Below are 25,148 nucleotides of genomic sequence, written 5' to 3'. Positions count from 1 at the left end.
AGAAAAAATCTCCCAAGAAAGAAAAGCTCAAATATTTGAGCGGACTACACAGGTGAATACTCTGTTGATTCTCTTTCCTGCAGAGGCCTGACACCCAGTACGCAAGATAAAGATAAACCGTGCCTGGGCTTCCGGCGGAATCCTGCAGGGTCCAGCCCGGGAGCGGCCAAGGGCTCTGCAGTGTCTGTAGCTCTGATCTCAGTAGAACAGACATCATTTTCCACGTCCCCCAGTGACGCCACCGGACAGGCCCAAAGCACTCACACAGTCCACACTGACAGCACTCCCAGCGGGCATGGGAGTCACGCGTGAGTGCCCTCTTGTGTCAAGCTGCCCAGGGTCAGTGTCTATAACACAGTGGCCAAGACGGACAGGGGGATGGGGGTGAGACTCGGCTGACCAGCACCACAGCCTGTGCCGGTGCCCTCACACCGCAGCTTCCCGAGGCGCCAGTGACTGGAGGAGCAAACAGCACACGAGGGTTTTCTCTGCGCGCCTTACCCGAACCACGCCATCCGAGTGTCCCGTCACGATGACGTTCTGTGTGTCCCACTCGTTCATCTCGGACACGCAGCAGCACATAATCTGCTGGCTCCGGCCTGTGAACGTGTTCACGCTCACGATGGGGTTCCCGTTAATGCTCCACACGTGGATGTACGTGCCAGCGCACGACACGATGTCCCCCTGGGAAGGGAAGGGAACAGCCCTCATTGTCTTCGTCCCCCGCCCAGTAAATGCTGGCTGCAGGAACGAACGGACTCACTGGCTGGCTCTCAGCCCTCAGAGTACAGGCTGAGTGATGTCAGAGCTTAACTAGAATTCAGCGCTTGCTGACTTAGAAAATATTCAACAAAGGCGTCTTAAGCACTCCAAGTTGGGTGGCTGCTGTGGCCAGGGGACAGCTGGGGACCAGAGGCGGGGCCGGGCCCCACGTCAGCAGAGGAGCTGCCTGCCGCCCTCGCTCCTCCCTGCTGTGCAGGGTCTGTCTGTCCTCCCCACCCAGAGGCGGGCTCCTCCTCTAACTCTTACATAACAAGTCCAACCACCCAGACCAGAGTGTGCAGGCAAGTTTTCACTCCAGATATGTTGTGCCTCCCTCTTCAACAAATAAAAAGACAGAATCTTGGTAACACTCCAGGGCCTTGTTTAAAAAACTGTCTTCACAGTGGAAGGAGGGGAAGAAGAGATATGGTACATGGGTCACTTCTTCCTAAGTTAGCAACTGGTGCTCTCACGAGTTCCGAAGCAGAGGAGAACACGCTCTCTCCTGATGCTACCAGGCTGGGACCTCCATGATGCTCCACTGCTAAAGGAAGCGTGTGCCTGCCATGGGGTGACACTTCTGTGTGACCCTACGTGACCTCCAGGGGTTAGCGGCCACAGCATGAAAGCTGGGGGCCAAGAGCCTAAGTTCCCTGCTAACATAAGAGTCTAGATTTGAGGCCAGCTCTCCGGATCCCCAAAGCCCACGAAGCACTGTGCTTCCCCTCACCCCTAGGGTGGCCTGGTGTCCTGATGCCAGGGGCTGGTTTAGAAATGATCGTGAAGTTTGGTACAGTCAGGGGACGCAGATGGCCTAAGGAATTTGGAGATGGCCCTCAAAGGCAGCAAGGAAACCGCATGAGGGCGAAGCCTGGAGTTGGAGGACAGCTGTGAGGCGTTTCAGCCCCAAATGCAAACTAAAGTAGGGCAGACAGGGTGCAGAAGAAACCTCCGGTGTTGAGACATTGCAAACACATCTTAAAAGGAAAAAACCTAAATGCTTCTGTAATATTTGCAGCAACTCCTGCAGTCTAGTGGGTGTATAATAACGGCTCAAATAACTGACTATAAATAAAATTCTCACTAATCAGGAACAACCTCTAACAAAGCACCCTAACTCACGGGGTGAAGCCTTTGACTCCGAGCAGCCCTGCTGGTGGGCTCGGCAAAGCTCTTTAGGTGCTCATTTTAAGGGCACCCCAACGGGGTGCTCGGAAATATCTGGACCTTCTAAATATCAAACATCCCCCACTGGTTTCCAGCCGAGTCCTGCTCTTGTCACCAGACACTGAATTTCTTTCTTTCCTTCTTCTTGGAGTAACCACCAGGTATGTGACTGAAAACATGAACCTAGCATCTTCTGGCAGACAGGACAGCTGCAGCACCCCTTCCAAAGGAAAGCTGAGTGCGTGACGGGGCGGTAGCACACTTCCCACAGGGTCACGAAGGTGGCCCCAGGGCGGGGGCAAGGGCCAGGCCGGAAGGGGTGTGTGTGTGTGTGTGTGTGTGTGTGTGTGTGATTCAAACGCCAGTGCCACATTCACTTACTCACATGAAATACTTTGGAGAAGGGATGACATTTTATAACTTGGGGCTCTTTTACAAATTTTTCACGTCTGAGTACCCATACATATGAAATAAATAATTAGAATACATTTCACTAAAACTTTCAACAAAATTCTAACATCTTAGTTAGTTCCCTATGTTTAGAAAAGGAGACTGTTCTGTTTCATCTTAAGAAAATCATGCTCTTTTCAAACTGTGCTGCACCGAGATAAAACTGCTGGGCTCTGCATTTCAGCGCCCGTTCGCTGTTTCGACCACACAGGCAGTCACAGGAGGAGTGCCCGGCAGCGCGGAAGAACATCCAGGAGTCACTTCCTTAACTTTACCTTGGCCAGAGCAACCTGCTCCCCCACACGTGAATCCAACAGGCGGCTCACCACTTACCGTTAATTCGTTGATGCAAAGAGCGGAAACCGGTGCTCGGTGGCCCCGGAGCTGGGTTAGAAAGGACAGCTTGTTCAAGTCCCAGATGATGCAGGTCCGGTCTCGGGACCCACTGACGATGATGTGGTAGGCTAAGGACGCCGTGGCGCAGGTGACAGTGTCTGTGTGGCCCAGCAAGGCCTGCCAATGAGAACGGCAGGAAGTCAGTCGATGGCAACAACAGGACCCCCCCGCGAGACCCCAGGAGCCCCGGATGCGCCGGGAGACCTCTGGCTCCCTGTGGGGAGGGGGTCCCTGAGCCGGGGCTGGGAAGTGAGCAATACAGCTCCTTCTCTCCTGGGCTGCCTCGGCCTCACCCCACAGGCGAGCTCAGGCCCCGGGAAGTCTCCTCCTACGCAGGTGGTCATTGGCATGCACACAAGGGGTTCGGCTCCTTCCGTGGATGGCAAGGACACCGGTGTTCCATGTGGCTTTGGAGTGAGCACTGAATTTAAATCCTGCCTTGATCACGAGTGTGGCTGGGGTCCTATCTTGTGAGCTCTCTTAGGTACGAGGCTGTTTTTTGTTGGCACCAGAGAATGATTTCAGGGCCTCACACGTGTGAGGCAAGCGTTCCACAACGGAGATGCAACCGCACCCGTTTTAAATTTTACTTTGAGACAGGGTCTCATGACATCGCTCAGGTTGGCCTTGAACAGTCCTCCTGCTTCAGTTTCCCAAGTGTTGGGATTACAGGTCTGTGCCACTGAGACTGGTTGTTTTCTTAGTTGTAAAATGTAGCTAACAGTTACCTTGTAGATTTATGAGGATTGGAGTTCTGTATTTTTGAAACACACAGGTGTTCCATAAAAGACAGTATTATTATAATGCTTTTCAAATGTGTATCATAGAGAATCACTTAGATGCATGCCCTTTCTTTAAAAAATACCTTCTGATAAATTCTCTCATAAATATTATGGGTTGACTTAATTATAAAGAATTTTTGTTGGAACTAAAAATCAGTACTAGATTCAGACACACAGGGGATCAGAAAAGTGTTAGCAGAAGCCTCTTGGGCTGCAGTGATACATGCAGGACTTTGGCACAACCTGAAGGACACAAAGGGAGAAAGAGAACACAGACTCGGCGGGTCAGCTGAGTGGAATCAGCCAGAGAGAAATTAGTGTGAATCATGAACAAATATAATTTGGGTTTAAAGATTCAATGTACATCTAATTTCTAAGAAATATTTATATTACTTAAATATATTAAAATATATTACCTAAAGATTATTTGCTTCAGATTTCAAAAAGAATGAGAAGCAGTCAGATCAGTTTGGGGAGCACCCTATTCTGACTCACTCCAGGGAAGAAGGGCCTTCCTAGCAAGGGGCATTTCTGGGTGTTGGGCGTGGGGCCTGAGCCCCCTGGGGTCCGGACCGCCTGCCTCTCCGAGCCCACCCCGCACGTCACCTGCTTCAGCGCCAGGCTCTTGGCCTTCTCCTTGGAGGTGCCCATCTCCCACACACACACCGCCGTGCTCGTGCCGCCCGTGATGACCAGCTTGGGGTTGGGGCAGATGGCGCAGAGAATCTGGCCCCACTCGGACAGGCATTCGTATACGGTCACCGCCTGTGGGACAGAAGACCGTGAGACCTGAGGGCCCCATACACCCTGACTTCTGCAGCGGAAGAAGCAGCTCAGCAGGGGGCTGGGCCTGATGACAGCCAGGGCTGGCTTCATCTGCAGGGAGCCTGGCTGTGTCCTCCCAGAGCTTCCTACTGCAGCTGTGCTTGGGCCCACCTTAGAAAGCACTTTGTCCATGCGCGGGGGTGGGCACGGGTCTGGTTTTTCCACTAGGGAAGATGACGTTTGATTCCTCTGGTGCTGGTTAAGGTGCAAGGCGTGACCTAGTGAAAGGCTTGTCCCTGTGGCCCGAGAAAAGGCAAAGCGAAAGCACGCCGCTGTGTAGGGAGAACCCTAACCACAGTACCGCAGGCTGTGATGTCTGTCCTCTACCCACGGGGGAACGGGACCACCTGCGGCAAATAGGGGCATTCCGCCTCCCCAGCAGATCATCATGGGATGGGCTAACACGTTTTCTGTCAGCAATTTTAGAGAACTAAAATGCGAAGTGTGCCCGATGGTGACTTGCCCAAGGAGGTAGGCCCGGCTGGCCGAAATGAGCCCCTTGCAGCTATGATTGCTTGGAGGAAGTTCTGCGTGCTGGAGGGAAACCGCTCCCAACTTTCCAAGGGGGCTGGCTTGCTCTGCGGAAAACACAGCTCCTCCACCAGCTCCCTGACCTTGACCTGCAGCAGTGCTGTGCCCCTTCCTCCCAGCCTGGGCAGAACAGCTGATGGGACAAGCGCAGGACACCCGGACCAGGAGGACAAGGAGAACACGGAAGCAGGAACAGTGCCAACCTTGTCGGACTCGTAGGTCCCCAGCCTGCAGCTGAGGTCTGCATAGCCCCAGGCAAAAGTCTTGTTCCAGGTGGGCGGGATAAGAACCTTGTTCTGCTCCACTGCAAGGATGCCTTTGTCTGTGCAGACAATTTGTCCCACTGGCTCTTTGAGTTCTACAGAACAAACACATCATTGCATTAGGGCAGGGAAGGAAACTACCTTCAACACCCCACAGGGGACAGGAAGGTCATCGCAAATATTCATACAAATCAAGCATCTTGACCCTGAACTGAGACCAAACGGCCTCAGAAGCAGAGCTTGGCTTTGGTTCCTGCAAGACCTGCTGAGCGGGCCCCGACAGATGTTCTGTGGGGCTCTCCTGGCCTTGCTGCTTCGGGACACTCCCAGGGCCTCACACAAAGGCCTGGGGACCCAGCCCCACAGGCACTGTGTCCTCAGCCTCCCAAGATGGAGTCAGCCCCAGACTTCCTGGGGAAGGCCACGATACGCCGACGGGGACAGCACCAGGGCAGTCACTGGTGCCGCCTGGGCCTGGCACAGAAGTCTGTGCAGGGAGGTGAGATGGCCCAGAGCCCCCCATCGAGGTACCCAGACTTCGATGCTTCCATTCCAGTTGTCTGTGAAGTGACAACTGCACGGACTTTATGACATTTTAAAAAATTTTAACAGACAAGCTTCTATTTGAAAAAAAATGCTTTTGGAATACTCACCGTACCATTAGACAAAAGATGGATGCTTTTGGTTGGCACACTGCAAGTATGATTCCTTTACTGCTATTTCTGAGAGGCAGAATTTTATATAAATAAAAACAAAAACCAGATTTTTTTCCCTACAGGTAAAGCTGACGTCACAAAAATAGAAAAAAAATATAAACACCAACAAGCGCTGAGTATCAACTCCAACGTACAGCACTTATTACCCATCACGCTACCACCGAGGAGCAAGTGTGTCATTGCTAACGAGGGCGGCTAACCCATCCCCTCAAAGCACGAGTCACATGTGCCGCGTGATCTTACCTTTCACAGGTGTGAGAGAAGGTCGTAAGTTGTCTAGGTGATGGAAAAAGATCTTGTCATTGGAGCAGCCCGGAGGGACCGAGATTCCCGCATTGTCTCCATTGAGTCGACTCCTGACTCGCTTTGGTGGGTGGGGTTTCTTAAATAACTGGGGGGTGGGAAGATGACAGTTTGTAAGAAAAGGTAGCACGGGCTAGGCTGTCCTACAAGGACACAGCAAACGTCACCTATGACAGGCATCACGCATTGTTTCACTTAAGCTTCACAACAAACCTTAGGTACTGTATTTCCCCCACTTTACATGGGAAGAAAGAAATTAGCTCTCTTAGCTTCAAAGACCTAAGAGTGCCAGAGAACTAAGACCCTGCTCAGCAGGCTTAGGACTGTGACACTAAAGCTCAGGCTGTTCTATGCAAAGCTACATAACCTACTCCAACTACAGTTGACTGACAACTGTCTTCAGTGATGCTTTGACGTTAACCAAGTCTCTCTAGCCAACAGCACCCTGTGCCACCACCCAGGCAGCCTAAGGGGACCATTTCTGGCTCCCCTGGCCTCTCTCAATGGGATGCAGCAACACCAACTTGGAGTCTTTTCAGGGCTGCTGATGTGCCGACTGTGTGAACATTTTTACCTCATTAAGGCGATGATACAGAGGAAGGAAAGGACGGCAAAAATATGTGGCATTTTTGTGCAATGTCTCTACAGTATTAAAAATTGAAGTACATTTACGATTGTCTCCAAATAGTATAGATTTTTGAAATGGGCTTTAGAGTAGTGCCTGTTAGAAAACAAACGAAGAGGAAAATATGTGGACAAACTTAGATGAAGGGGGACTCAGGACAGATACAGCACCAGCACCCTTCGTGAATGAGACGCGCTTTCTAGGGAGGAGACGGGCGGCCTGGGCTCCCAGACCGTTAAATGCTTTCTTCCCGTCTTAGCTCTGGGCAGAAGTGCAGGGCCAGGGTTCTAGCACCGTCCACACATCATGCCGCGTCCCACACGAGACACGCACTGTAACACAAGCGCACGAGTGCACGTTTCCTGAAGAGCTTTCCTGAGGACACGGGCGGAGCGCCTGCCAGCGCTCAGAAGGGCACCGGAGGTCACACGGACACAGCGGCCATAAAACTCAGGCTTTCTAGGATGGTCCTCCGGGGCCCTGCTCAGTGGTGGTCCCAGAGACACACAAGCACCCCACGCCTCCTCCCAGCCCACCACCCCCCCAAGCGCGCCGAAGGGTTTGCTCGTTCAGATGTGTCCCACCCTCCTGCCCTTGTAATTCGCAGGAAAAAGGACAGGTTTAGCTAAGGTGTAGGTGCGATTTCCGGCTGCGAATGGGTTCACAGACAAGTCTCTACTTCAGGAGCGAGCCCATCTCCTTTGCTGGGGGATCAGATCGCACCGTGCCCGGTGTGGGACTGGCTGTCCTGGCTTTTCCATGGACACAGACAAGTCTCTGTCCTGTGTGCTCCAAGTGCCACCCTGGAAACCTCAAAGTTGGCCAAGCTAGAGAAAGGGGCTCCGGGAGAGCCCGGGAAGCAGGAGCAGAGAAATCGGCCAGGCCCACAGTCCAGAGCCACCAGCGCTCGGCACAGGTGGGCAGCGGGAGCAGGCGGCTGCAGCCCCCTCACTGCGGTTCCTCCCGTGCCCAGCCTCAGCGAGGGCCCAGGGGCGTGGCTCTCACTCTTGGGCTGCTGTGGTGCCGCCTGCCTGGGGCACTGCACGGCGCCCTCCTCACCTGCACCAGCACCTGCACGGGTCACCCAGCCAAACTGCATCAGCTGGGACCCGAGACTCCTCAACAGCCTTAACCTTTGCCCCGCGCTCCCTGCAGTGTGTGTCAGGCAGAAGCAGGGACACTGGGGCCAGCACAAACAGTACGAACTGGCCACTATGACCGTGTCTTTCCCCGCCTGAAACCTGCAGCAGCTCCCCGCGTACGGATGCACCCCATTTCTATGTGCACGGTGGTCGGCACGGTCCCGCTGGCGGGGATGAACACAGACAGGAAGTCACGGCTGGCTCATCTGTGACTGAGACAGTATTTCCGTTCATCTCAAGTGAAAGGGAGGAGAAAGCAATACTCTAGGAACCTACTGACACGATGGACAGGATCTGTGCCTCCTTATTAACTCGTGCTGCACCTAACGCTGCCCGGACATCTACCACCAGAAACGTCTCGGAACCCAAAGCCGAGTGCGCTGACGGGAGGAAGAGCGCTCCGCACCTGCTTGGGAATCTGGCCGAAGTTGTTGATGAACCCGATGGTGGCCGTCTCCTTCAGAGGGTCGTTGATGTTGTAGATGTCCACTTGGCCCTCATAGAAAAGGTGGTGGAAGACGTTGACCGCGTCCACTGCCGCCGGGCCCTGCTGCTTGTAGCCGAAGATCAGGTCGATCCACTCATGCAGATGGGCGCTCACGTAGTCACACTCTAGAGCCTGCGGTTCCAAAACAGGGCAGTCACGGGCTGGTCTGCGGCCTGCTCCCTGAGTCAAAACCCTCGGCCAGCCGCCGCTGGGAACTAAAACACCTAAAGCTCACAGAGAGCGGGAGCCACCTGGGGGAGGGGCGACACACCGCTCCCGACCCTCAGGACCGCGGTCACTGACCCAGTGAGGCCCCGCTCGAGCAGGGAACTCCCGTTACCTCGCGGTGGACGCGGATGAATTCTCTCGGGTCCCCTTTGGCCCAGGGTGGGAGGATGACGTCTCCGAGCTTGGTGCCATTCTGTTTGCAGCCTGTGCGGTTGGACGCGTTCATAAAAAGAAAGCACGAGAGTAGGATAAATGTGACTTCAGGTCACAGTGAGAGACAGTATGTTAGACTCACTACCAGAACTGTAACGTTGCACCGCAGAAAAGCCCCTCAGAGTCACCTGCCAGCTCACGGAGCCCCTCCTCAGACAGATCTGCTTCCTGTGGCGCACCGAGGGGCCCGCCGCAGAAGCGCTGACTGACAGCTTCCCTGCAGACTGCCCTGAGGTTCCCATAGGTCAGGGAGGGCGAACCTCTCAGAGACGAGTGCCCAAACCCCACTTATTTATCGCAAAGTGTCAACACTGCAATTAAACCTGAATACTGAAGTGTTGGTTTAGAAAAAACAACTCACACATCTTGTGATTTAAAAACAGTAACGTGCGTGCCATCGATCTGCCACCACTGCTGTAGACACGGTGCCTCTGCAGGAGTGCCCCGGGGCACGCACTCCCCAATGCCACACCAGATTCCTGGGGGTCTCTGGAAGGGCACTGTTGGCGTTGCCTGTGGGTGACTGCAGTACATGGGACTTCTCGTGTTTCTGACACTTAAATTTATGAGAGAGAGCTCCATAACACTGAGATACATTTTGTACTGATGATTCTCATTTAAAAAATGTAACTTTTCGCTGTTCTTGAATCATTTAACAGAAAAAAAAAAAAAAAAAAAACATTTGGAAAAGACTACGGCACTGCCTGGCAGAAATGAAAACAGGACTGCTTAAAACAAATAGCCAGGCGTGGAGAACGCCTGTAATCCCAGCACTCAGAAGGTTGAGGCAGGAGGATCTTTGTGAGTTTGAGGCCAGCCTGGGCTACAAGGTGAGCTCAAGGCCAGCCTGAACTGCACAGTGAGACCCTACCTCAAAAAGAAACAAAACAAAACCCCCAAATATTTATTCCATGTAAGCTGTTATTTTAAGTCACAGCAACACATCTCTAAAGTATTAGAGAAACTGTTTGCTATAAAACCTAACCATAAACTACATGAAGTGGGGTGGGTATCTAAGGAAACAAGCTTTTCTTCTTTCCTCTTTTTGGGAAATAACATCAACGTTACAGAGTTTTTCTAGGTACAAATCAGATTATCATTGTAAAAATGCTTATAAACAACAATGCTGACTCACTAGCCTCATTGTAGTTGGTTTGATAAACAGTAATATTAAGAATTTCATAAATAAGTGCAATCCTCAAATCTCAGGGCACAAAGCCAATTCTAAGTGAAAGGCAGTAAAAATATTTCCCTTACAAACCATTTTGTCTTCATTGTTGTTATTGGATTATTTATAATACTAAGAGATACACAAATCAGTTTATTTTTTTTTCTTTTTTTTTTTTTTTTGGTTTTTCTCTGGTACTGGGAACCGAACTCATGACCTTGCACTTGCCAGGCAGGCGCTTTGCTGCTAAGCTAAATCCCCAGCCCCCAAATCAGTTTATTGACTAGAGGAATATCTCAACTTGGTTAGAAAAATGATCATATCTTGTTTTTGATAGGGTCTTCCCATATAGTCCAGGTAGGCCTAAAATGCTCAGTGATCCTCCTGCCTCAGCCTCCCAAATGGTGGGATTACAGGTATGTGCCACCACACTTAGCTGAAAAATTACCATATAAGTTAAGACAAACACAAATCAAGTTACTACAAGCTCCACAGGGTCCCTGCAACCACATTCACTTTATACCTTCCCTCCAAACCCCCTGAAAGGCTGTCTATGTCTAATTTTCCAGGTAATAATCCTGAGGTTTTATAAGATATAAGCCAGCCACTGTGTTGGCTGTGTCTAGATATCCCCCACAAAGCCTCATGCAGTCATAGGTGAGGCTTTTCAGAGGTAGCTGGATCTAGTGTGTGACACTGGGATTGGTGCAGGGTACAGTGTGATACTTAAGGGTGTGGCTAAGATACAGGGGACAGGAAGAGGCCTGTCACTGGTCTTTCGTCCCTTTTGCTTGCCATGGACTCTTTTTCCCCTGTGATGCCACCCTGCCTTTGAGCTGGTTGACTATAGACTGAAACCTCTACAAACTGTGATCCAAATAAATCTTTCCTCCTTTAACTTTGGGTGCTGGGTATTTTGTCTCAGCAATGAGAAAAGTAAACAATACAGCCACTGGTCAAAACTGTGCTTCAATTCCTGACACCTCCGTGATGTAACTTCAGCGGAACTACCTGGAGTGGAGTTTTAAAATGATGCTCGAAAGAAGTGTGCGGTCTGTGGAGGGTGCTGGTGTCCTTCAGCCCCTCTGCTGCTCCCTGCCGTGAGGATCTGAGGACGGCAGGACAAGAAGGCTGCAGAGTTTGTGGGTCCAGGTGCTCTTTGTTTTTGCCATTACCATCTTTTCGTGGTGGAGAGGCCCACACTGTTTAGTTTGTGCTTTCTTCTATTGAGGTGAAATCCACATCAACTACATCAACCCATTTACAATGAACAATGCGATGGCATTTGGTACGTTCCCAGTGTTACATGACTACCATATCCACCCAGCTCCAGAGCATTTCTGGAACCCTGAAGCAGCTGCTCCTGGGCTGTGGTAAGCACCAGTCCGTGTTCCATCTCTGGCTGACCCGTCCTGGGTATTCCCCAGGACCGCAGCCACACACCACGTGGCCTTCTGCGCCTGGCCTCATCCATGCAGCAGGACGGTCTGCAGGTTTTTGTGGTGCTACAGATAGGACTTGTGGACCGCAACTAGATCCCGGGGCACAAAAGCGGCCTTGCTGTGAGTGAGGCCTGGAGAGAGGCAGCTCACCGGGCTCATGACCCGGAGAGGTCTCTGTCCCTCCCTTCTCTGCTCCCCATCTGGCTGCCATGTCAGGAGCAGCTTTCCTACGCCCAGGCCTCCACAGGGCTGCTTCCATGTTTCACCCTGGGGGACCTGGACAGACACTTCTAAAGCTGTGAGCTGAAAGAAACCTCTCCTCTTTTAACTTCAGGCTCTTGAGCGCTGTCTCAGGGACAAGGAAAGTGCCTGAGATAGACCTGGGTTGCTCCCAAAGGCCTGTGTCAAAGGCTCGGTCCCCGGCCTGGTGCTCCAGTTACTGTGGGTGAGATCCTCTTCTCTTCTTGCTTCTAGTCATGTGGTGAGCAGCTCTGCTCTACAGCGAGCTTCTCAGTGCTGTGCTGCGGCACTCCAGCCCCAGTGAGGGGCCACTCAATCATGGACTAAAACCCCCAAGACAAAGCCAAGTAAACCTTTTCTCTTTCTAGGATGACTGCTTCAGATATCTGTTATAGTAGAGGAAAGCTGACTATTACTGCTGTACCGAAGCACTTGACTACAGTACTTCACTCACAGTAGGTATTCATTACCATTTACTTACCTATCCCCACCTTCATAGACATCCCAGCTGGTCTCACTATTTGGCTATTGTGAATAATGCTGCTATGAGCAAGCTTGTGTGTACACAGTAACACCTTGGTTCACAAACACTTCTGTTTGCAAATAATTCAGTTTGCAATCCAAAGTGCTGGAGAAAATTTTCCTTTCATTTGCAAACGCTGCATGAAGTGACAGACCACTACATCTTCCCCACACAAACAGAAATGCAGCCGTCTTTCCTCAAATTGAAAAACCAGTTGTACTTGTACCACTGTGCTTGTTTCTAATCTATGTGCCGAGGAGAACTGCCCGGTCATGTGATAACTTTGTGTTTAATTTTTGAGGAACTGTCAAAGTGCTTTCCGTAATGGAACTGTCTTCTGTTCTACCCAGCATTGTAAGCGTGTTGTAATTTTTCATATCCTTGCCAACCCCTGCTTTCTGGGGTCCCCTCCATACTAGCTGTCCTAGTGGATGTGACGTGGTGCCTCGCTCTGGTTTCGACCTATAGTTCCCTCGGGACTGATGACCATGGACACCTCTCTCAGTGTTTGCTGGCTGTTTGAATAACTTCTTTGGACAAATGCTGTTGTAAGTTCTTTGCTTATTTTTCAACTAGGTTGTTTACGTTTTTGGCGTTGAACTGCAAGATAGATTTGTACTTCAGACCTGAGATTCCTTTCAGACAAATCTTATTTGGTAGGCTGTCTTTTCATTTTTTTGACAAAAATCCCTGTGGTGGATTAACTAATAGGCAACTTGTAACACCGAGCTGAACTGAATTAGTGTGGTGCTGGGTATGGAAGGTCCGCCTGAGGATTGTTGCCTGTAGCACATAAGGAGAACCAGAGGGGAAGATGGTGCTGTTGATTCTCCTGGAAAATTATGTCATGCTGGTTTTCCTGATATGGACTCGGCTGTTCACATCATCAGAGGAGCTTGGGACCTCGCTGTTGCTGAGGATGGCTGCGGTTCTCTTCAGGGGAGCTCTGGTCCTTACCTTGAGCATCGCTTCCTGGCTCCAGTGCAGATCCCTCAGCCTGCTAGCACAGATCCTTCAACCTGCTGGTGCAGACTTTCTTCCACCACTGACCTTTGGGCCTTCCCAGTGCAGATCCTTAATACAGACTTGCATGAGACTTGTCACGGGCCCTAGGCCTCCAGCTGGACTCATGAAGGCTACTGCCATGGATTCTAGGTCTTCAGTTGGACTCGTCCAGGACATTGCCGTGGGATCCAGGCCCTCAGCTGGGTTCTTTGGGTTTCTAGTGTGTGGACAGATCTTCTGTACTCTTGCATTTAACTCTTTGGGTGAGTACTATAAAATAATCTTATAAATTATGTGTTCTATATTAAATCATCTCCCTTGTAAACCTTGCCTAAAACAATCCCTTTCTTGACAAAGCTTTCAATTTTGACAAATGTCATTTTATCATTTGCTGTGTTTTTGCTATATCTAAGAATCCACTGCTACATTCAAGATCATAAAGATTTCCTCCGATGTTTTCTTATGTGAGTTTTATGGATTTGACTTTCACATACAGTGATTTTTTGGTAATTTTTTTCACTATAAGAAGGGAAGATGATATGCCGTGAAGGTAAACACACACATGACCCTGCTTTTAGGTGCTTATTTTAAAAGCGGATTGTTTGGGTTTGTATGTGGTCTGACTGGGATGTCTGCATCACAATGATCATAGCTGATTGAGTGTTTCTGGAAGATCAGGAGGATGTCTTTTTGCACCTCTGCATATCCGCCCCAGGAGGAAAGCCACAAGCTTCAAGGTGAATTCTGAGAGTCCACGTACAAACACCGCGGCACGCGTGAACAACCCTCCACCCTTGCCTGCGAGGCTGCTCTGGCCCGTCAGGGAGTCCGCACTGCTGCTGGGGTTGCTGAGAGTCCTACTCTGTCTCTACGAAGAGGGCTGCTAATGAAATACACAGAAATTATTCTTGAAAAATTTAAAAAGGAAAATCATGCCAATTTGAAAGACATGAATATTCCCCCAGATTTTCTATTGATGAAAATTTGGAGGTAGTATTGTACTATGCTTAACTTATAAAACTGTAGAAAACCCATGGAAGAAAAAAACCAAAAACAAAGCCAGGACAGTATCTGGCAGGAAAACTCTACCATGAAGCAAGGGCAGAAATACTCGGAAGGCAGAGCAGCACACTGCCTTCCAAGAAACTGAACAGAGCCAAGCCTACTGCTTCTAACGGACATGTAATACGAAAACAGTACTGATAAAACTCTTCTCCTTTTTACAAATGCTGACATGGGTGTTCTTCTAGAAAACAGGAAGCCTAACGGGATAAAGAAGTTATTTTGAAATTCTAATTTTAAAACACATTTGCATAGAAACCAGAATGTCTTAGGAAATGCCCAAGGTCAAAACAATACATGAAAAATTTGGGCATAGATCTTCCTGGCGATTAATGGTTTCCAGTGCTAATAGTTTCCAAATAAATCTCACTTCACCTTTGTTTTTTTCCACCCGAACAACAAAACTCTGAACATCATATGTAACCCGTGTAATTTTAAAATGTCTCCCAGATTTCCGGTTTGAAACAGCCTTTCGGGGCTGTTCTTTTTGGACTTGCTTGCACACACCCAGTTTTAGTAAGAGCAACTGTGACTACGAGGAGATCGGTTCCACTAAGCATGTGCTGGGGACAATCTCCGCAGGGGGCCTCGCTTCCAGGACCCTACCCCGGCCAACACCTCTAGATGGTGCCCGAGCTCTCCGTACCCAGATCGAAGTTGTTGGAGTTGAACAGGAATTCTGGTAGGTAGAAAAACTCTGGGATGAGCTCCTTCACGTCTGCCATGTTGTGCTTGGAGGCTGAGTACCAGGCCTCGCGCACGCTGTGGAACATCCGGTCTGCCAGGTCGAAGTGGCCACCCTGGGCGGGCAAAGGAGAAGGAAACTCGTCATCAGAGAACCGTTCCCACCGTGCAGCCCCTGTCAGGCTCGAGGTCTGGGAAACATACGCTATGTCTGGAGACATTTCACTTTTTCATGATCCTGCGTTAAGTACATAAAATTTTAAATAACCACAGAAAGAAAATTAATTCTTTTTCCAGTACACTTTATGAAGGATGCTCAATGTATTTGTTTTATAATTAAAGTGAAATCCAAACATAAAGATTTTAACAAGCCATTTAAAACTATTCACTTTTGAAGAGAGGATAAGACTGCGAGGAAAGGATACAGCTGGAGGCCTGCGGCGTCTGCCCGGCCCACTTCCCTTGGCTCCTCATCCCTACTCTAAACTGCCGCCCCCAGCACGGCACCTTTCCACCCCCTTTCCCTGATCGGTATGTCTCTGATACCTTTGACTACATTTTTAAAAACTCTGGAACTTACAACTTGGCTGTCTCTCAGCTAAGATCTACAACCCCACAGGATGGGCCCCTATCTTTTTGCACCAGTGGCCTGTCAGGCGCCTAGATCAGTGCCTACCACAGCTCAGCACTGACTTGCTGAATAGATGAAAGAGAACATGGGAAAACAGCAGAGGAGCTAGAATGATCCTTTTTCTTCTTTAAACATTTGCTGAATTCAACAACCAGCTGGGGCTGTATCTGCCAACAAAGTATATGCTAGTCCTTATTTAACTAAGAACCCTATTTACTGTGCATGAATACAGTATATATCAATTGTGGTCAGACAACTTTCCATGCCAATTCTGTTTGGCATGGAAACAGGTGCTTCTCACCACCCAGGACAATAGCATTGTGAAGCAGTGATAACCTTAAATGAAAGGTAGGCTCTAGGGGCTGGGGATCTAGCTCAGCGGCACAGCGCCTGCCTGGCAAGCACAAGGTCGTGAGTTCGGTTCCTGGTACCGGAGAAAAACCAAAAAAGAAGGTCAGGTTCCAAACGCAGAGTTTTACCTGTAGCCTTAAGAATATCTGTGTGAAAGGCTCCATCCTCACAAGGTAGGAGGCCACGATCATTGCAGATGAATAGTGGGTCCCATAGTGGTACGCTGGGGTCTCCCCTGCGCCGGACAGGTGAAGCACCATGGAAAACAAGAGAGGAGATACGGAAGATAAAATCGGTGTTTCTGGGTTTGACTCATAGACCTGTGACACACTGGCATCCGTAGTGGGAAACTTCCCAGTGACACCACTGCCTCCCCTACATGTCCGGTGCTAATCCCAAGGTGTGACTCAGAGGCCCTTCCCCTGAGCGCAGCACGTCCACCTGAATGGTGCTGCTGACTCAGTGTGGCCTTAGCTGCCAATCACGTTCCAAGGAGCAGAGTACTGATGGACAGCTCCTGTGTACTAGGCTCTGGCTTTCCAACGATGTATTTCTCTACACTGTTGTCTACAATATATATTTAACACATCCTCCCTCAGGGAGGGAAGGTAGAAAGAGACTCATACACAGAAACAGACGTGGACACCACGCAGTCATTCTAACAGTAGTCCTAAACTTTCCCCCACTTTCTTTTGCTTGTTTGGGGGAGGGGACCAGGCTAAACATTAAGCATTACAAATAATATTAAACATTATGAATAACAGGTTAACTGTATGGTCTAGCAAGGTAATCAACTCATTTTTTAAATGCAAAAGGGTCCTAAGAGTGCTCTGATAAAATGAGAAGAGAACCAATAAATGAAAATGTAGCTCTTAATATGATTAGAGAGAGAGGCAGACAATGATGGCGAATGTCTGTCAAAGGCGAAGTAGCCAGAATTCTCAACAGCAAGCTACGAATGCTTTCCACGCATGGCCATGCACCAGCACGCAAAGTCGGACCTTTTCTCTAACAATCTGTATATAGCGAACACATGTAACACGTCCGCCATGAAGTGTAAGTGACCTGAAGAAGCGCGTGAGGGTGTCTGACCACTAAGTGTGGGCTCCTTCTGGAACCTGGCCACGGAGCTGAGCGACAGCGCGAGCACTCACCATTCGGGTCCTCCCAGTCTTTGTACCGCTTCTTGTACTGCGCTAAGCGCTCGTCTGTCTGTGCTCCCATGGGCTTAGCCAGGTTCCTGAAAGTCTTGGGGTTGGTAAGATCCACCTCCTAAAATACAAAGCAGGACTCAGGCTGGTTACTGGACACCCCGTGTTCTGACTGACGCAGACACAGCGGCCGCTGGACGGTCGTGATTTATAGCAGTGTCACGTCTGTGCGCCGAGCAGGCAGAGCCCGACGCCAACATTCCGTGTGCCCGCTGCCTGCTTGCCTTTGAGGAAAACAAACTGCATGGGTACTTTGCTAACCACCTCCCTGTGCAGACTGCTTTGGAATGTATTTGTTTCACAGGAAAGCACTCAGAATCCTGGCTCTGGGGAGACGACTACGGGAAAATACTTCCAGGTCTGGTCCAGCACACAGCAGGCGCCCAAGAACACAGAGCTCTAACTTTCCGTTATTACCATCACCTACAACCCGGGGACAGAATCTCTTTTTCTCCATTCCTGGGATCATTCCAACTTTACTCCTGAACATCTTCTTAGGGGCCACCTGGGAGGGACAGAACTGAAGCACTCAGTAACCTTTTCATCTCAAAAAACAGCATATCACCATTTTTGTTTATGAGATAGGGTTTTGCTATGTACCTCATGTTAGCCTTGAACTCACTATGTAGCCCAGGCCGGCCTCAGATTCACAGTGATCCTCTTGTCTCAGCCTCCCGAGTGCTAGAATTATAGGTATGCACCACTATGCCCAGCAAAATAACAACACACCAGATCAAGTGACTTGCAAATGAGATGCGTCTCATAGCTACAAGAGATTATTTCAAAAGCTCACGTCTACCTGACCTAGTTCATATATTTAAAAGGAAACCAAAATTTACTCCCTAAAGGTTTTAAAAGTAGAAACTTAAAACATGTGCCATGGGATATTTAGTGTGTGTTTTTTTAAAGTGCAAAATGACTAATTTTGGGCAGAAGAAACTAATCTACAATCACGAATATAAGTAACTGCATTTATCCTTGAGAAATCCACTTCAGGCAAAGTACATTTACACCGAAGTCAACACACATTAAAGTGCAGACTAAGTAGCAGCCATGCTCTGGGTTGGGAGCTGGGTGACAGCTGAGGGGCGCTCGCGTGCAGGACCTTACAATCGAGTGGCGTCAGACAAGGAGTATTTACTTCTACAACATCCTCCAGGAGAAAGGACCCATTGGAAAAGGGAGAAACAGCACCTGACACACAACTAGAAGGCAGCTTGGGAAGAGGAGACAGGAGAGGAAGAAAGCAAGGCTCCCATTGCAGAGGTCCATGTGATGTGCTGCAGCTACTGGGGTACAAGACAGGGAACCGGGGTGTTGCAGGAAATCGGTGCTGGTATCCACGAGGGATCTGCAGGCAGGGACTACTGAGGTTTGTGTTTATTTCTGCAGTGCTGGGATTGAACTCAGTGCCTGGCATACGCTAGGCAGGCAAGTACTCTACCACTGAGCTACAGCCTCAGCCCTGTACTGAGGTTTGAAAACTTGCCCCAGATTCTTGGGTCATTTGCTGAGCTAAATTAAACAAGGGGGCACAAACTGGCCGCAGTGCAGAGGGCAGTGAGGGGCACAATCTAGGCGGGAGACTAGTGATGGCCCAAGGAAAACAGTGCGTTACAAAGGCAGCCCCGCCTCGGCCACTGGGCCTGACAGCAACGGTGGGGCACCATCTCCCAAGACCTGGCCACAGAGTGAGGGCTGCGACTGCATCTGGAGCACGAGGTAGAGAATGAAACATCTGGTAATGGACATGCAAGTTCCTGCAAGACAGGTATCCCAGTACATATTCACACGGCTCCCTCCCCACAGAAATGCATTTTCTTTGTGCTGCCTGCCTCTACATATCTGTATTTTCTTCTTTACTTCCTTGGTTAACTTCAAGGAAATGTATTTTCATTTTATCAGCCTTTTCTCATGATTTCCTCCTTTCCTTCCATGACATTCATGTCTCACCCAGACGTGCACCAGCCGGCACATGAAGTGCACATGCATTCTACGGCTTTGGACACCAAATGCACTTGGTTATGCTCACGTCAGCAGGGAAGACTTCTTTCATGACACTAATGTTTTCTGAGAACACAAACATTACCCTTCTCTCTAATGGGATGAATATAATTTCTGATATAATAGGCAGCCTTGATTCTAGTGAGTAAGAAGATCCAGTACATTTCTGAATTTTAAGAGTGTTGCATCTTTTTTCCCTTTCCTTTGCTTGTTCATCATGTGCCAGGCAAGCTTCTTGTTTTGCCTCGTTACTAACTCATCAAAACTAATCAGACCTTAGTCACGAGGAGGCAAAGGAAGAGAGGAAGGATGATACTTATAGAGGTCTACTTACTATGGATTTGATCCCTAAGTCACATGCACGTTGCTTAGAAATCTTCTTCCAAGCATTCTTGGAAAAGTACAAATCATTTCTTTTTTGTGGCAGGGATGTTTTGCAGAAAAGTCATTTCACATTTTTCTAGCAAAAATTCAAACTACTCCGATAGGTTCTGACATTAACCAAAAGATGTAAAGTAATTAGCACTTCAGATAAGTGAACAGACATTATGAATTAATGCCCAGTACCCACTAATGGGGTCAATTTTCTAAACTTCTACATCCAAGCTAAAATGCTTCCCATCTTCTTGAAATACGGTAAGTGTCTGTGGCTGTGGGGATCCCTACTTACAAGGCAAATAAAATGCTTGCTCAATGGCAGTATCTTTTGATTATTTCTGAAAATGCATTCCGATCAGGGAAAACGATGTGCGATTTACCTCTGAGTCATAATCCGCGAGGATCCAGGGAAAGACGGGATACTGCATGAGATCATTGTATGACCTGCCAGCCAGAGTGTTCAAGTGCATCAAATACTGGAAGTTGCTGATTTCACCTCTCTTGTGAGAGATAATATAGACTCATTTTAGAATAATTGGTTATTTTCACTATGTTCATTTAAAAAAAATATATGTAAACAAGGTAAAGGATAGTTTCTTTTTAACAGGTTTCAGAAGAAGAAAACACTTTTTCCTAAAAATAACATAAAAACACATTTTCTCTAAGGTATGTATTTTATGGATTATGTAAATGCTTTTAGACATATACATTTGACCTATAAATTACTAAAGAAGCTTATTTATTCTTTAAGCTTACCTCCCACCTCTGAGTCACGGATTTCTCTCCAACCAAAGTACTAAGCAATCCAGATCTGAAATCAACAGAGAATAAAGTAAGTGGCAGGCACTATAGTATTACACCTAAGCAAATACTGAGTTGAAAATTTTACGTCATCCCGTCCAGGAAAGTTTCAAACTATAGAAGATTCACTAATGAGTTATGAAATCATTTTGGTGGGCTCTAACCACATTATGAAATATGAAATAACACAGAATCCAGATGAAGCAAAGAAAGAACATCAGAAGGTATCACACATACTAAGTGAAAGTATTTTCTGTGAATTTTTAGTATTTATGATGTAGGTTGTATGCCCTGGTATGTAATGTAGTAATGTAATGTATGCAAATGTAGATCTTGGTCAGAAGAGTTGAAAAAACATTGATCCAACTATAGAATGTTTACTGTAATCTTATGTGAACACATCCAAAGACATGTAGTGGAAGAACTGAAATATTATGCAATATTTCATACATAGTAAGTTCATGGTACATTTTCAAAAAGAGTTTTAAATAAGCCAATAAAAATCATTGCTGTTCAAGGTCATTTAAAATTTATACACTATTTTTTAAACAGTAGACTGTCTTAGACTATTATAAAACCTCATTTAAGGTTTATCAGACTTACGCTATTGATAATTAACAGTTGGCCAAGGAAGTTAAAGACAGCAACTATATTATCCTCCAGGGTTTGCAAATGTAAACACATACAGCTTAGTAACACAGATACCAATTTCTACCTCTAAATAAATTCTTTCAATCATGTGAACTAATCATACAGGATTTTCTCCTTGGGAAAATAGTTACGATCACTCTTCAGCTTTGACAGAGAGGGGATAAGGGAAAAGGAAGACTAAAGCTGGGAAATGAATTTCTGCTTTTTGCTTCTGAGCTCTTAAAAGTTTTTTTTTAAACTGCCAACTCAGCAGAGAAGGTAGTAAGAAAGACAGTAGACTACAAAGGTCAGGGTGATCCACGTAGGTAGAAAACTAGGTAGACCACACAGAAAAGGGCTCACCATGCTTTATGGAAACTGTTTACTTCCTGTACTTATGTTAGACATGAAAATGACTGGGAACAGAATGTGTTTTGAGGTAGAATAGAAAGCACAGCTAGCATTTAGCCAATGTTAAAGAAAAATAAAAGTAACTTAGAAATGCATCAGCTTAAATATATTTTGATGTATACAGACTGGAATAAAATTTTATGTACAAATTACGGAATCCCTAGTCAATTTTTTTATCACTTTCCTGCATGCAGTAGTGATTAATTTGAAGCCAACAGCATTGCTGCACAGGGCCGTCAGTCACCAGGTGACCGCAAGAGGAAGCTGATGCACGGATTCTTGAAATGACCCCTCACCCAGCAGGGTCTTCTGAGATAGCAAGGGGCTCTTGAGGAGCATACAGAGGCACAAACAGAAGATTAACTTTAAATGTCAGGAATAAAAAGGGAAAGGAAAGGGCGGTAGTTTGTAACAAGTAGGACGAGCCAGGAGTAATAAATACCTTCTTACAAACTGAAAGTAACTCAAAGGAAAAAGGGGGAAAAGATGGGAGTAACTTATAATGAGTTAAAATGGCCAACAAACATATGGAGTTTCAGTTTATTATTAGTGAAATGTGCATTTTAAAATGAGAAATCGGGCTAGGGAGGTGGCTCAGTGGCAGAGCTCTTGCCTTGCATGCACAAGGCCCTGGGTTCGATCCCTAGTACCACAAAAAACAAACAAACTAACAAAAAAAACCCCAAATGAACAATAAAAACGAGAAAGCATCTTATAAATCAGTAAGATTACATAAAGCTGGCAAATATCTACTGTGATAAATTTTAATAATGGTGGAATTTTTTAAATAATGATGCAGTATGAATTTATATAATTTTATGGATATCAAATTGGTTTGGGGTACCAGGAGCCTTAAAAATTATACACTTTATTTTACTAACACTGACAAAATAACTAGAGGTTACCTTTCTAGTATTTTGACAGGAAAACCTGAGAGAAATGAAACACCAAAAAGAGACTGCTTTATATAATATACAGGTAGCAAATAAAAGTTATGCTTTTCAAGAATTTTTTGAAGATTGATAGATATTTCAATAGAAACAGAAAAAAAGCCAGTATTCATAGTATGAAGTCCACTGTATACACAGCAACACATGCATTTCAAAGACTAGAAAGCAGGGGCCAGGGATATAGCTCAGCGGCACAAGCACCTGTCTGGCAAGTGCAAGGTCCTGAGTTCAATTCTGGGTACCAAAAAAAAAACAAAAAACAAAAAAAATGACTAGAAAGCAGTTGGCCCAAAGTGAGCAGTGGTCTGACATGTGAGATGATGCACTTTGTGTTTTGCTTCCTTCTAGTTTCCAGTATTTCTTTCAACAACCATCACGGAGAAAAACACTGACTAACAATGCTAACTAACTCTCCTTAGATTCCAAATGTTATGACTCCACCATAACGCACAGAAACAAACCACCTACCCCTGCTCCACGCTGGTATTCGGCCGCTGGCCAGACACCGACTCTGAACTGTCCGTCAGGGATGGAACCACTGCCAAAAATCTGGGAAATATAATAGCATAGAACTGGAGATGAGTCTCAGTAAGGCTCTAAGGGAAGACTATGAAAGGGCAATTCGCTGGGATCTTCACTGTCGCAATGACCTGCGCATCCCCAGCAAATGGCAGGCAGAGGAAATGCCTAATAATGAGGACACCCAATATGAGGGTCCCTGCAGATCCCACCACGCTGGACATTTGAGCCATGCTGTCGCAGTACCAGAGGGAAAAGAAAGGCCTTGCAGTTCTGACTTCCAGGAACTGACTCAACTAAATGAAGTCCTGGTCAGTGACTACAGCTACATATTCATATGGTGGCAGGTAGTAATGATGGCTACACAAACGGTGGAGGGGCTGGGGATATAGCTCTGTGGCTCAAGTGCCTGCCTGGCAAGCGCAAGGTCCTAGGTTTGATTCCTGGCATACACACAAAAAAGACAAAATAAACAAATGGTGCAGGAGACTCCAGCAAACAAGTGAAGAAACATGAAGCCGGGCGTGGTGGCACATGCTGGTAATCCCAGCACGCGCGAGGCTCATTTTGAGTTCGAGGCCAGCCGGGTCTACAAAGTGAGCTCAAGGCCAGCCTGCACTGCAGAGTGAGAAACCCTGTCTCCAAAAAAAAAAAAAAAAAAAAAAAGAGCACTCTTAGCTGGGGGTGGTAGTGCACTCCCAGCACTCAGAAGGCTGAGGCAGGAGGATGGCAAATTCCAGGCTAGCCTGGGCTACATAGTAAGACTAACTCAACAAGGGAAAAAAAAAAGAACTTTCATGTAACTCTGCTATAATTTTCTTTCAGAGTTGCTCATGATTCACTATCAACTTTTTAAAAGGCAAAACAGAATTATACGAGAATTCCTGGAATGGATGTAGACACTGGCATTACAGGGATTTTCCAGACAGAGACGAACAGCCCCTGGGAGCAACCTGTGGTTATGAAGAGCAGATAATGCCCTCGTGATGCAAGCAGCATCACCCTCGGGAAACGCTGAGCGAGGTGAGCAGAGCTGCGTCTCAACTCTGAGGCTGCTCTTCCCAGCTGTCAGAGGAGCCACAGGTCACCGATGGGCAGCCGTGGTGCTTCCTAGAAGGTGCTCACGGGTGACCAGATGCAGCTTCCTTTTTTAAGTGTTCATTCTGCAGTTTCTGTTGCCCTGCAGTCCACTCTGGTCCACTAACACACACACACACATACTTTTTCTTTTTCAGACAGGGTTTCACTATGCAGTTCAGGCTGGCTTTGAGCTTACTTTGTAGTTCAGGTTGGCCTTGAACTCACAACGATCCTCTTGCCTCAGCCCGCTGAGTGGTAGGATTATTGGCCTGTGCTGCCAGGCCCGGCTGTGGTACAGTTACAGTACAGAGAAAATTCTAGCCATAAACAATGGGTAAGTTCCAAATAACTTATTATAATACGTTGTTATAATATTTTTGCTAGTCGTTAATCTTTTACTGTGCCTAATTCGTCAATTGATCTTCATTACAGTAAATATGTATATATATGAGAAAAGTAAAAGTAGGGTCCAGGCAATGGACAGCTTTTGGTGTTGGGCAATGTCTTGGAATGCATCTCCCGAGGACTGGGGTGACTCCGGCATGATATTGCAAGGACGTGCAATGTCGCATATTTATTCATCAACCCTCAGTAAAGTAATTAAACACAAAAATTCTAGAAAGAAAGGATTGCCAGGACTATGCCACTCTTCAAGGACTCAGAAAAGGCCTCTCATCCACAGGATCAGTCCATAGAAGCCTCATTCACACACCAAACAGAAATCTCTTTGTGCTCCATGGATATACACTATTTTTCTTTGAAAAGGTAAACTTTAAATACAGTTTACCGAAGTTTCAGATGCGCTTAGGTGAGATCACCAACTTTATTTGGCTATGCTAATTTTGCAAGCATGAAGGTATTCAACCTCCCTTCGAAGGCCAGTACGGTCTCCCGGGAATATGATTTTCAACGGGACTCAGTTCTGGAACTCAGAAGCAAGGAATGGTCTTATTTACATTTCTTAAAGATGAAAGAAGCCTATTCTGAACTTTAAAAATTGTTTTTAAAGCTAGGGTTTCGTCACCCTTTTGTATTTATGTATTTACAGACACAAGACTCAGTGATAAAAGAAGCTTTTGATAGTCTCTAAATTACAAAAGGAAAAACGGTATTTCATAATAGAATTGCATCACTGTAAAAGCTTGAAGAGTCATGTTTCAAGAGGATG

General features: G+C 47.3%; 1 protein-coding gene across 7 annotated transcripts in view; it reads right to left on the bottom strand.

Moving 5' to 3' along the window:
- Wdfy3 (WD repeat and FYVE domain containing 3) overlaps positions 1 to 25,148 on the bottom strand; it is a 280,520-nt gene that overhangs the window by 13,376 nt on the left and 241,996 nt on the right. For all 7 annotated transcript variants that reach the window (XM_013502725.1, XM_013502727.1, XM_005401374.2 and 4 more), the window contains 13 exons: positions 22,850 to 22,930; positions 20,346 to 20,400; positions 19,970 to 20,089; positions 17,151 to 17,268; positions 16,125 to 16,231; positions 14,977 to 15,130; positions 8,790 to 8,881; positions 8,369 to 8,581; positions 6,136 to 6,283; positions 5,117 to 5,271; positions 4,164 to 4,322; positions 2,713 to 2,892; positions 502 to 684 (listed from right to left, as the gene is read on the bottom strand). In XM_013502725.1, coding sequence (XP_013358179.1) covers positions 502 to 684; positions 2,713 to 2,892; positions 4,164 to 4,322; positions 5,117 to 5,271; positions 6,136 to 6,283; positions 8,369 to 8,581; positions 8,790 to 8,881; positions 14,977 to 15,130; positions 16,125 to 16,231; positions 17,151 to 17,268; positions 19,970 to 20,089; positions 20,346 to 20,400; positions 22,850 to 22,930 — 1,765 coding nt within the window. The remainder of the gene's footprint in view (positions 1 to 501; positions 685 to 2,712; positions 2,893 to 4,163; positions 4,323 to 5,116; positions 5,272 to 6,135; positions 6,284 to 8,368; positions 8,582 to 8,789; positions 8,882 to 14,976; positions 15,131 to 16,124; positions 16,232 to 17,150; positions 17,269 to 19,969; positions 20,090 to 20,345; positions 20,401 to 22,849; positions 22,931 to 25,148) is intronic.

Source organism: Chinchilla lanigera, unplaced genomic scaffold (assembly GCF_000276665.1).
Source record: "Chinchilla lanigera isolate Chin_1 unplaced genomic scaffold, ChiLan1.0 scaffold00073, whole genome shotgun sequence".
NCBI classification, from domain to species: Eukaryota; Metazoa; Chordata; class Mammalia; order Rodentia; family Chinchillidae; genus Chinchilla; species Chinchilla lanigera.
The sequence above is the reverse complement of the archived record's forward strand: the minus strand, read 5'-3'. Positions and strand labels throughout refer to the sequence as shown.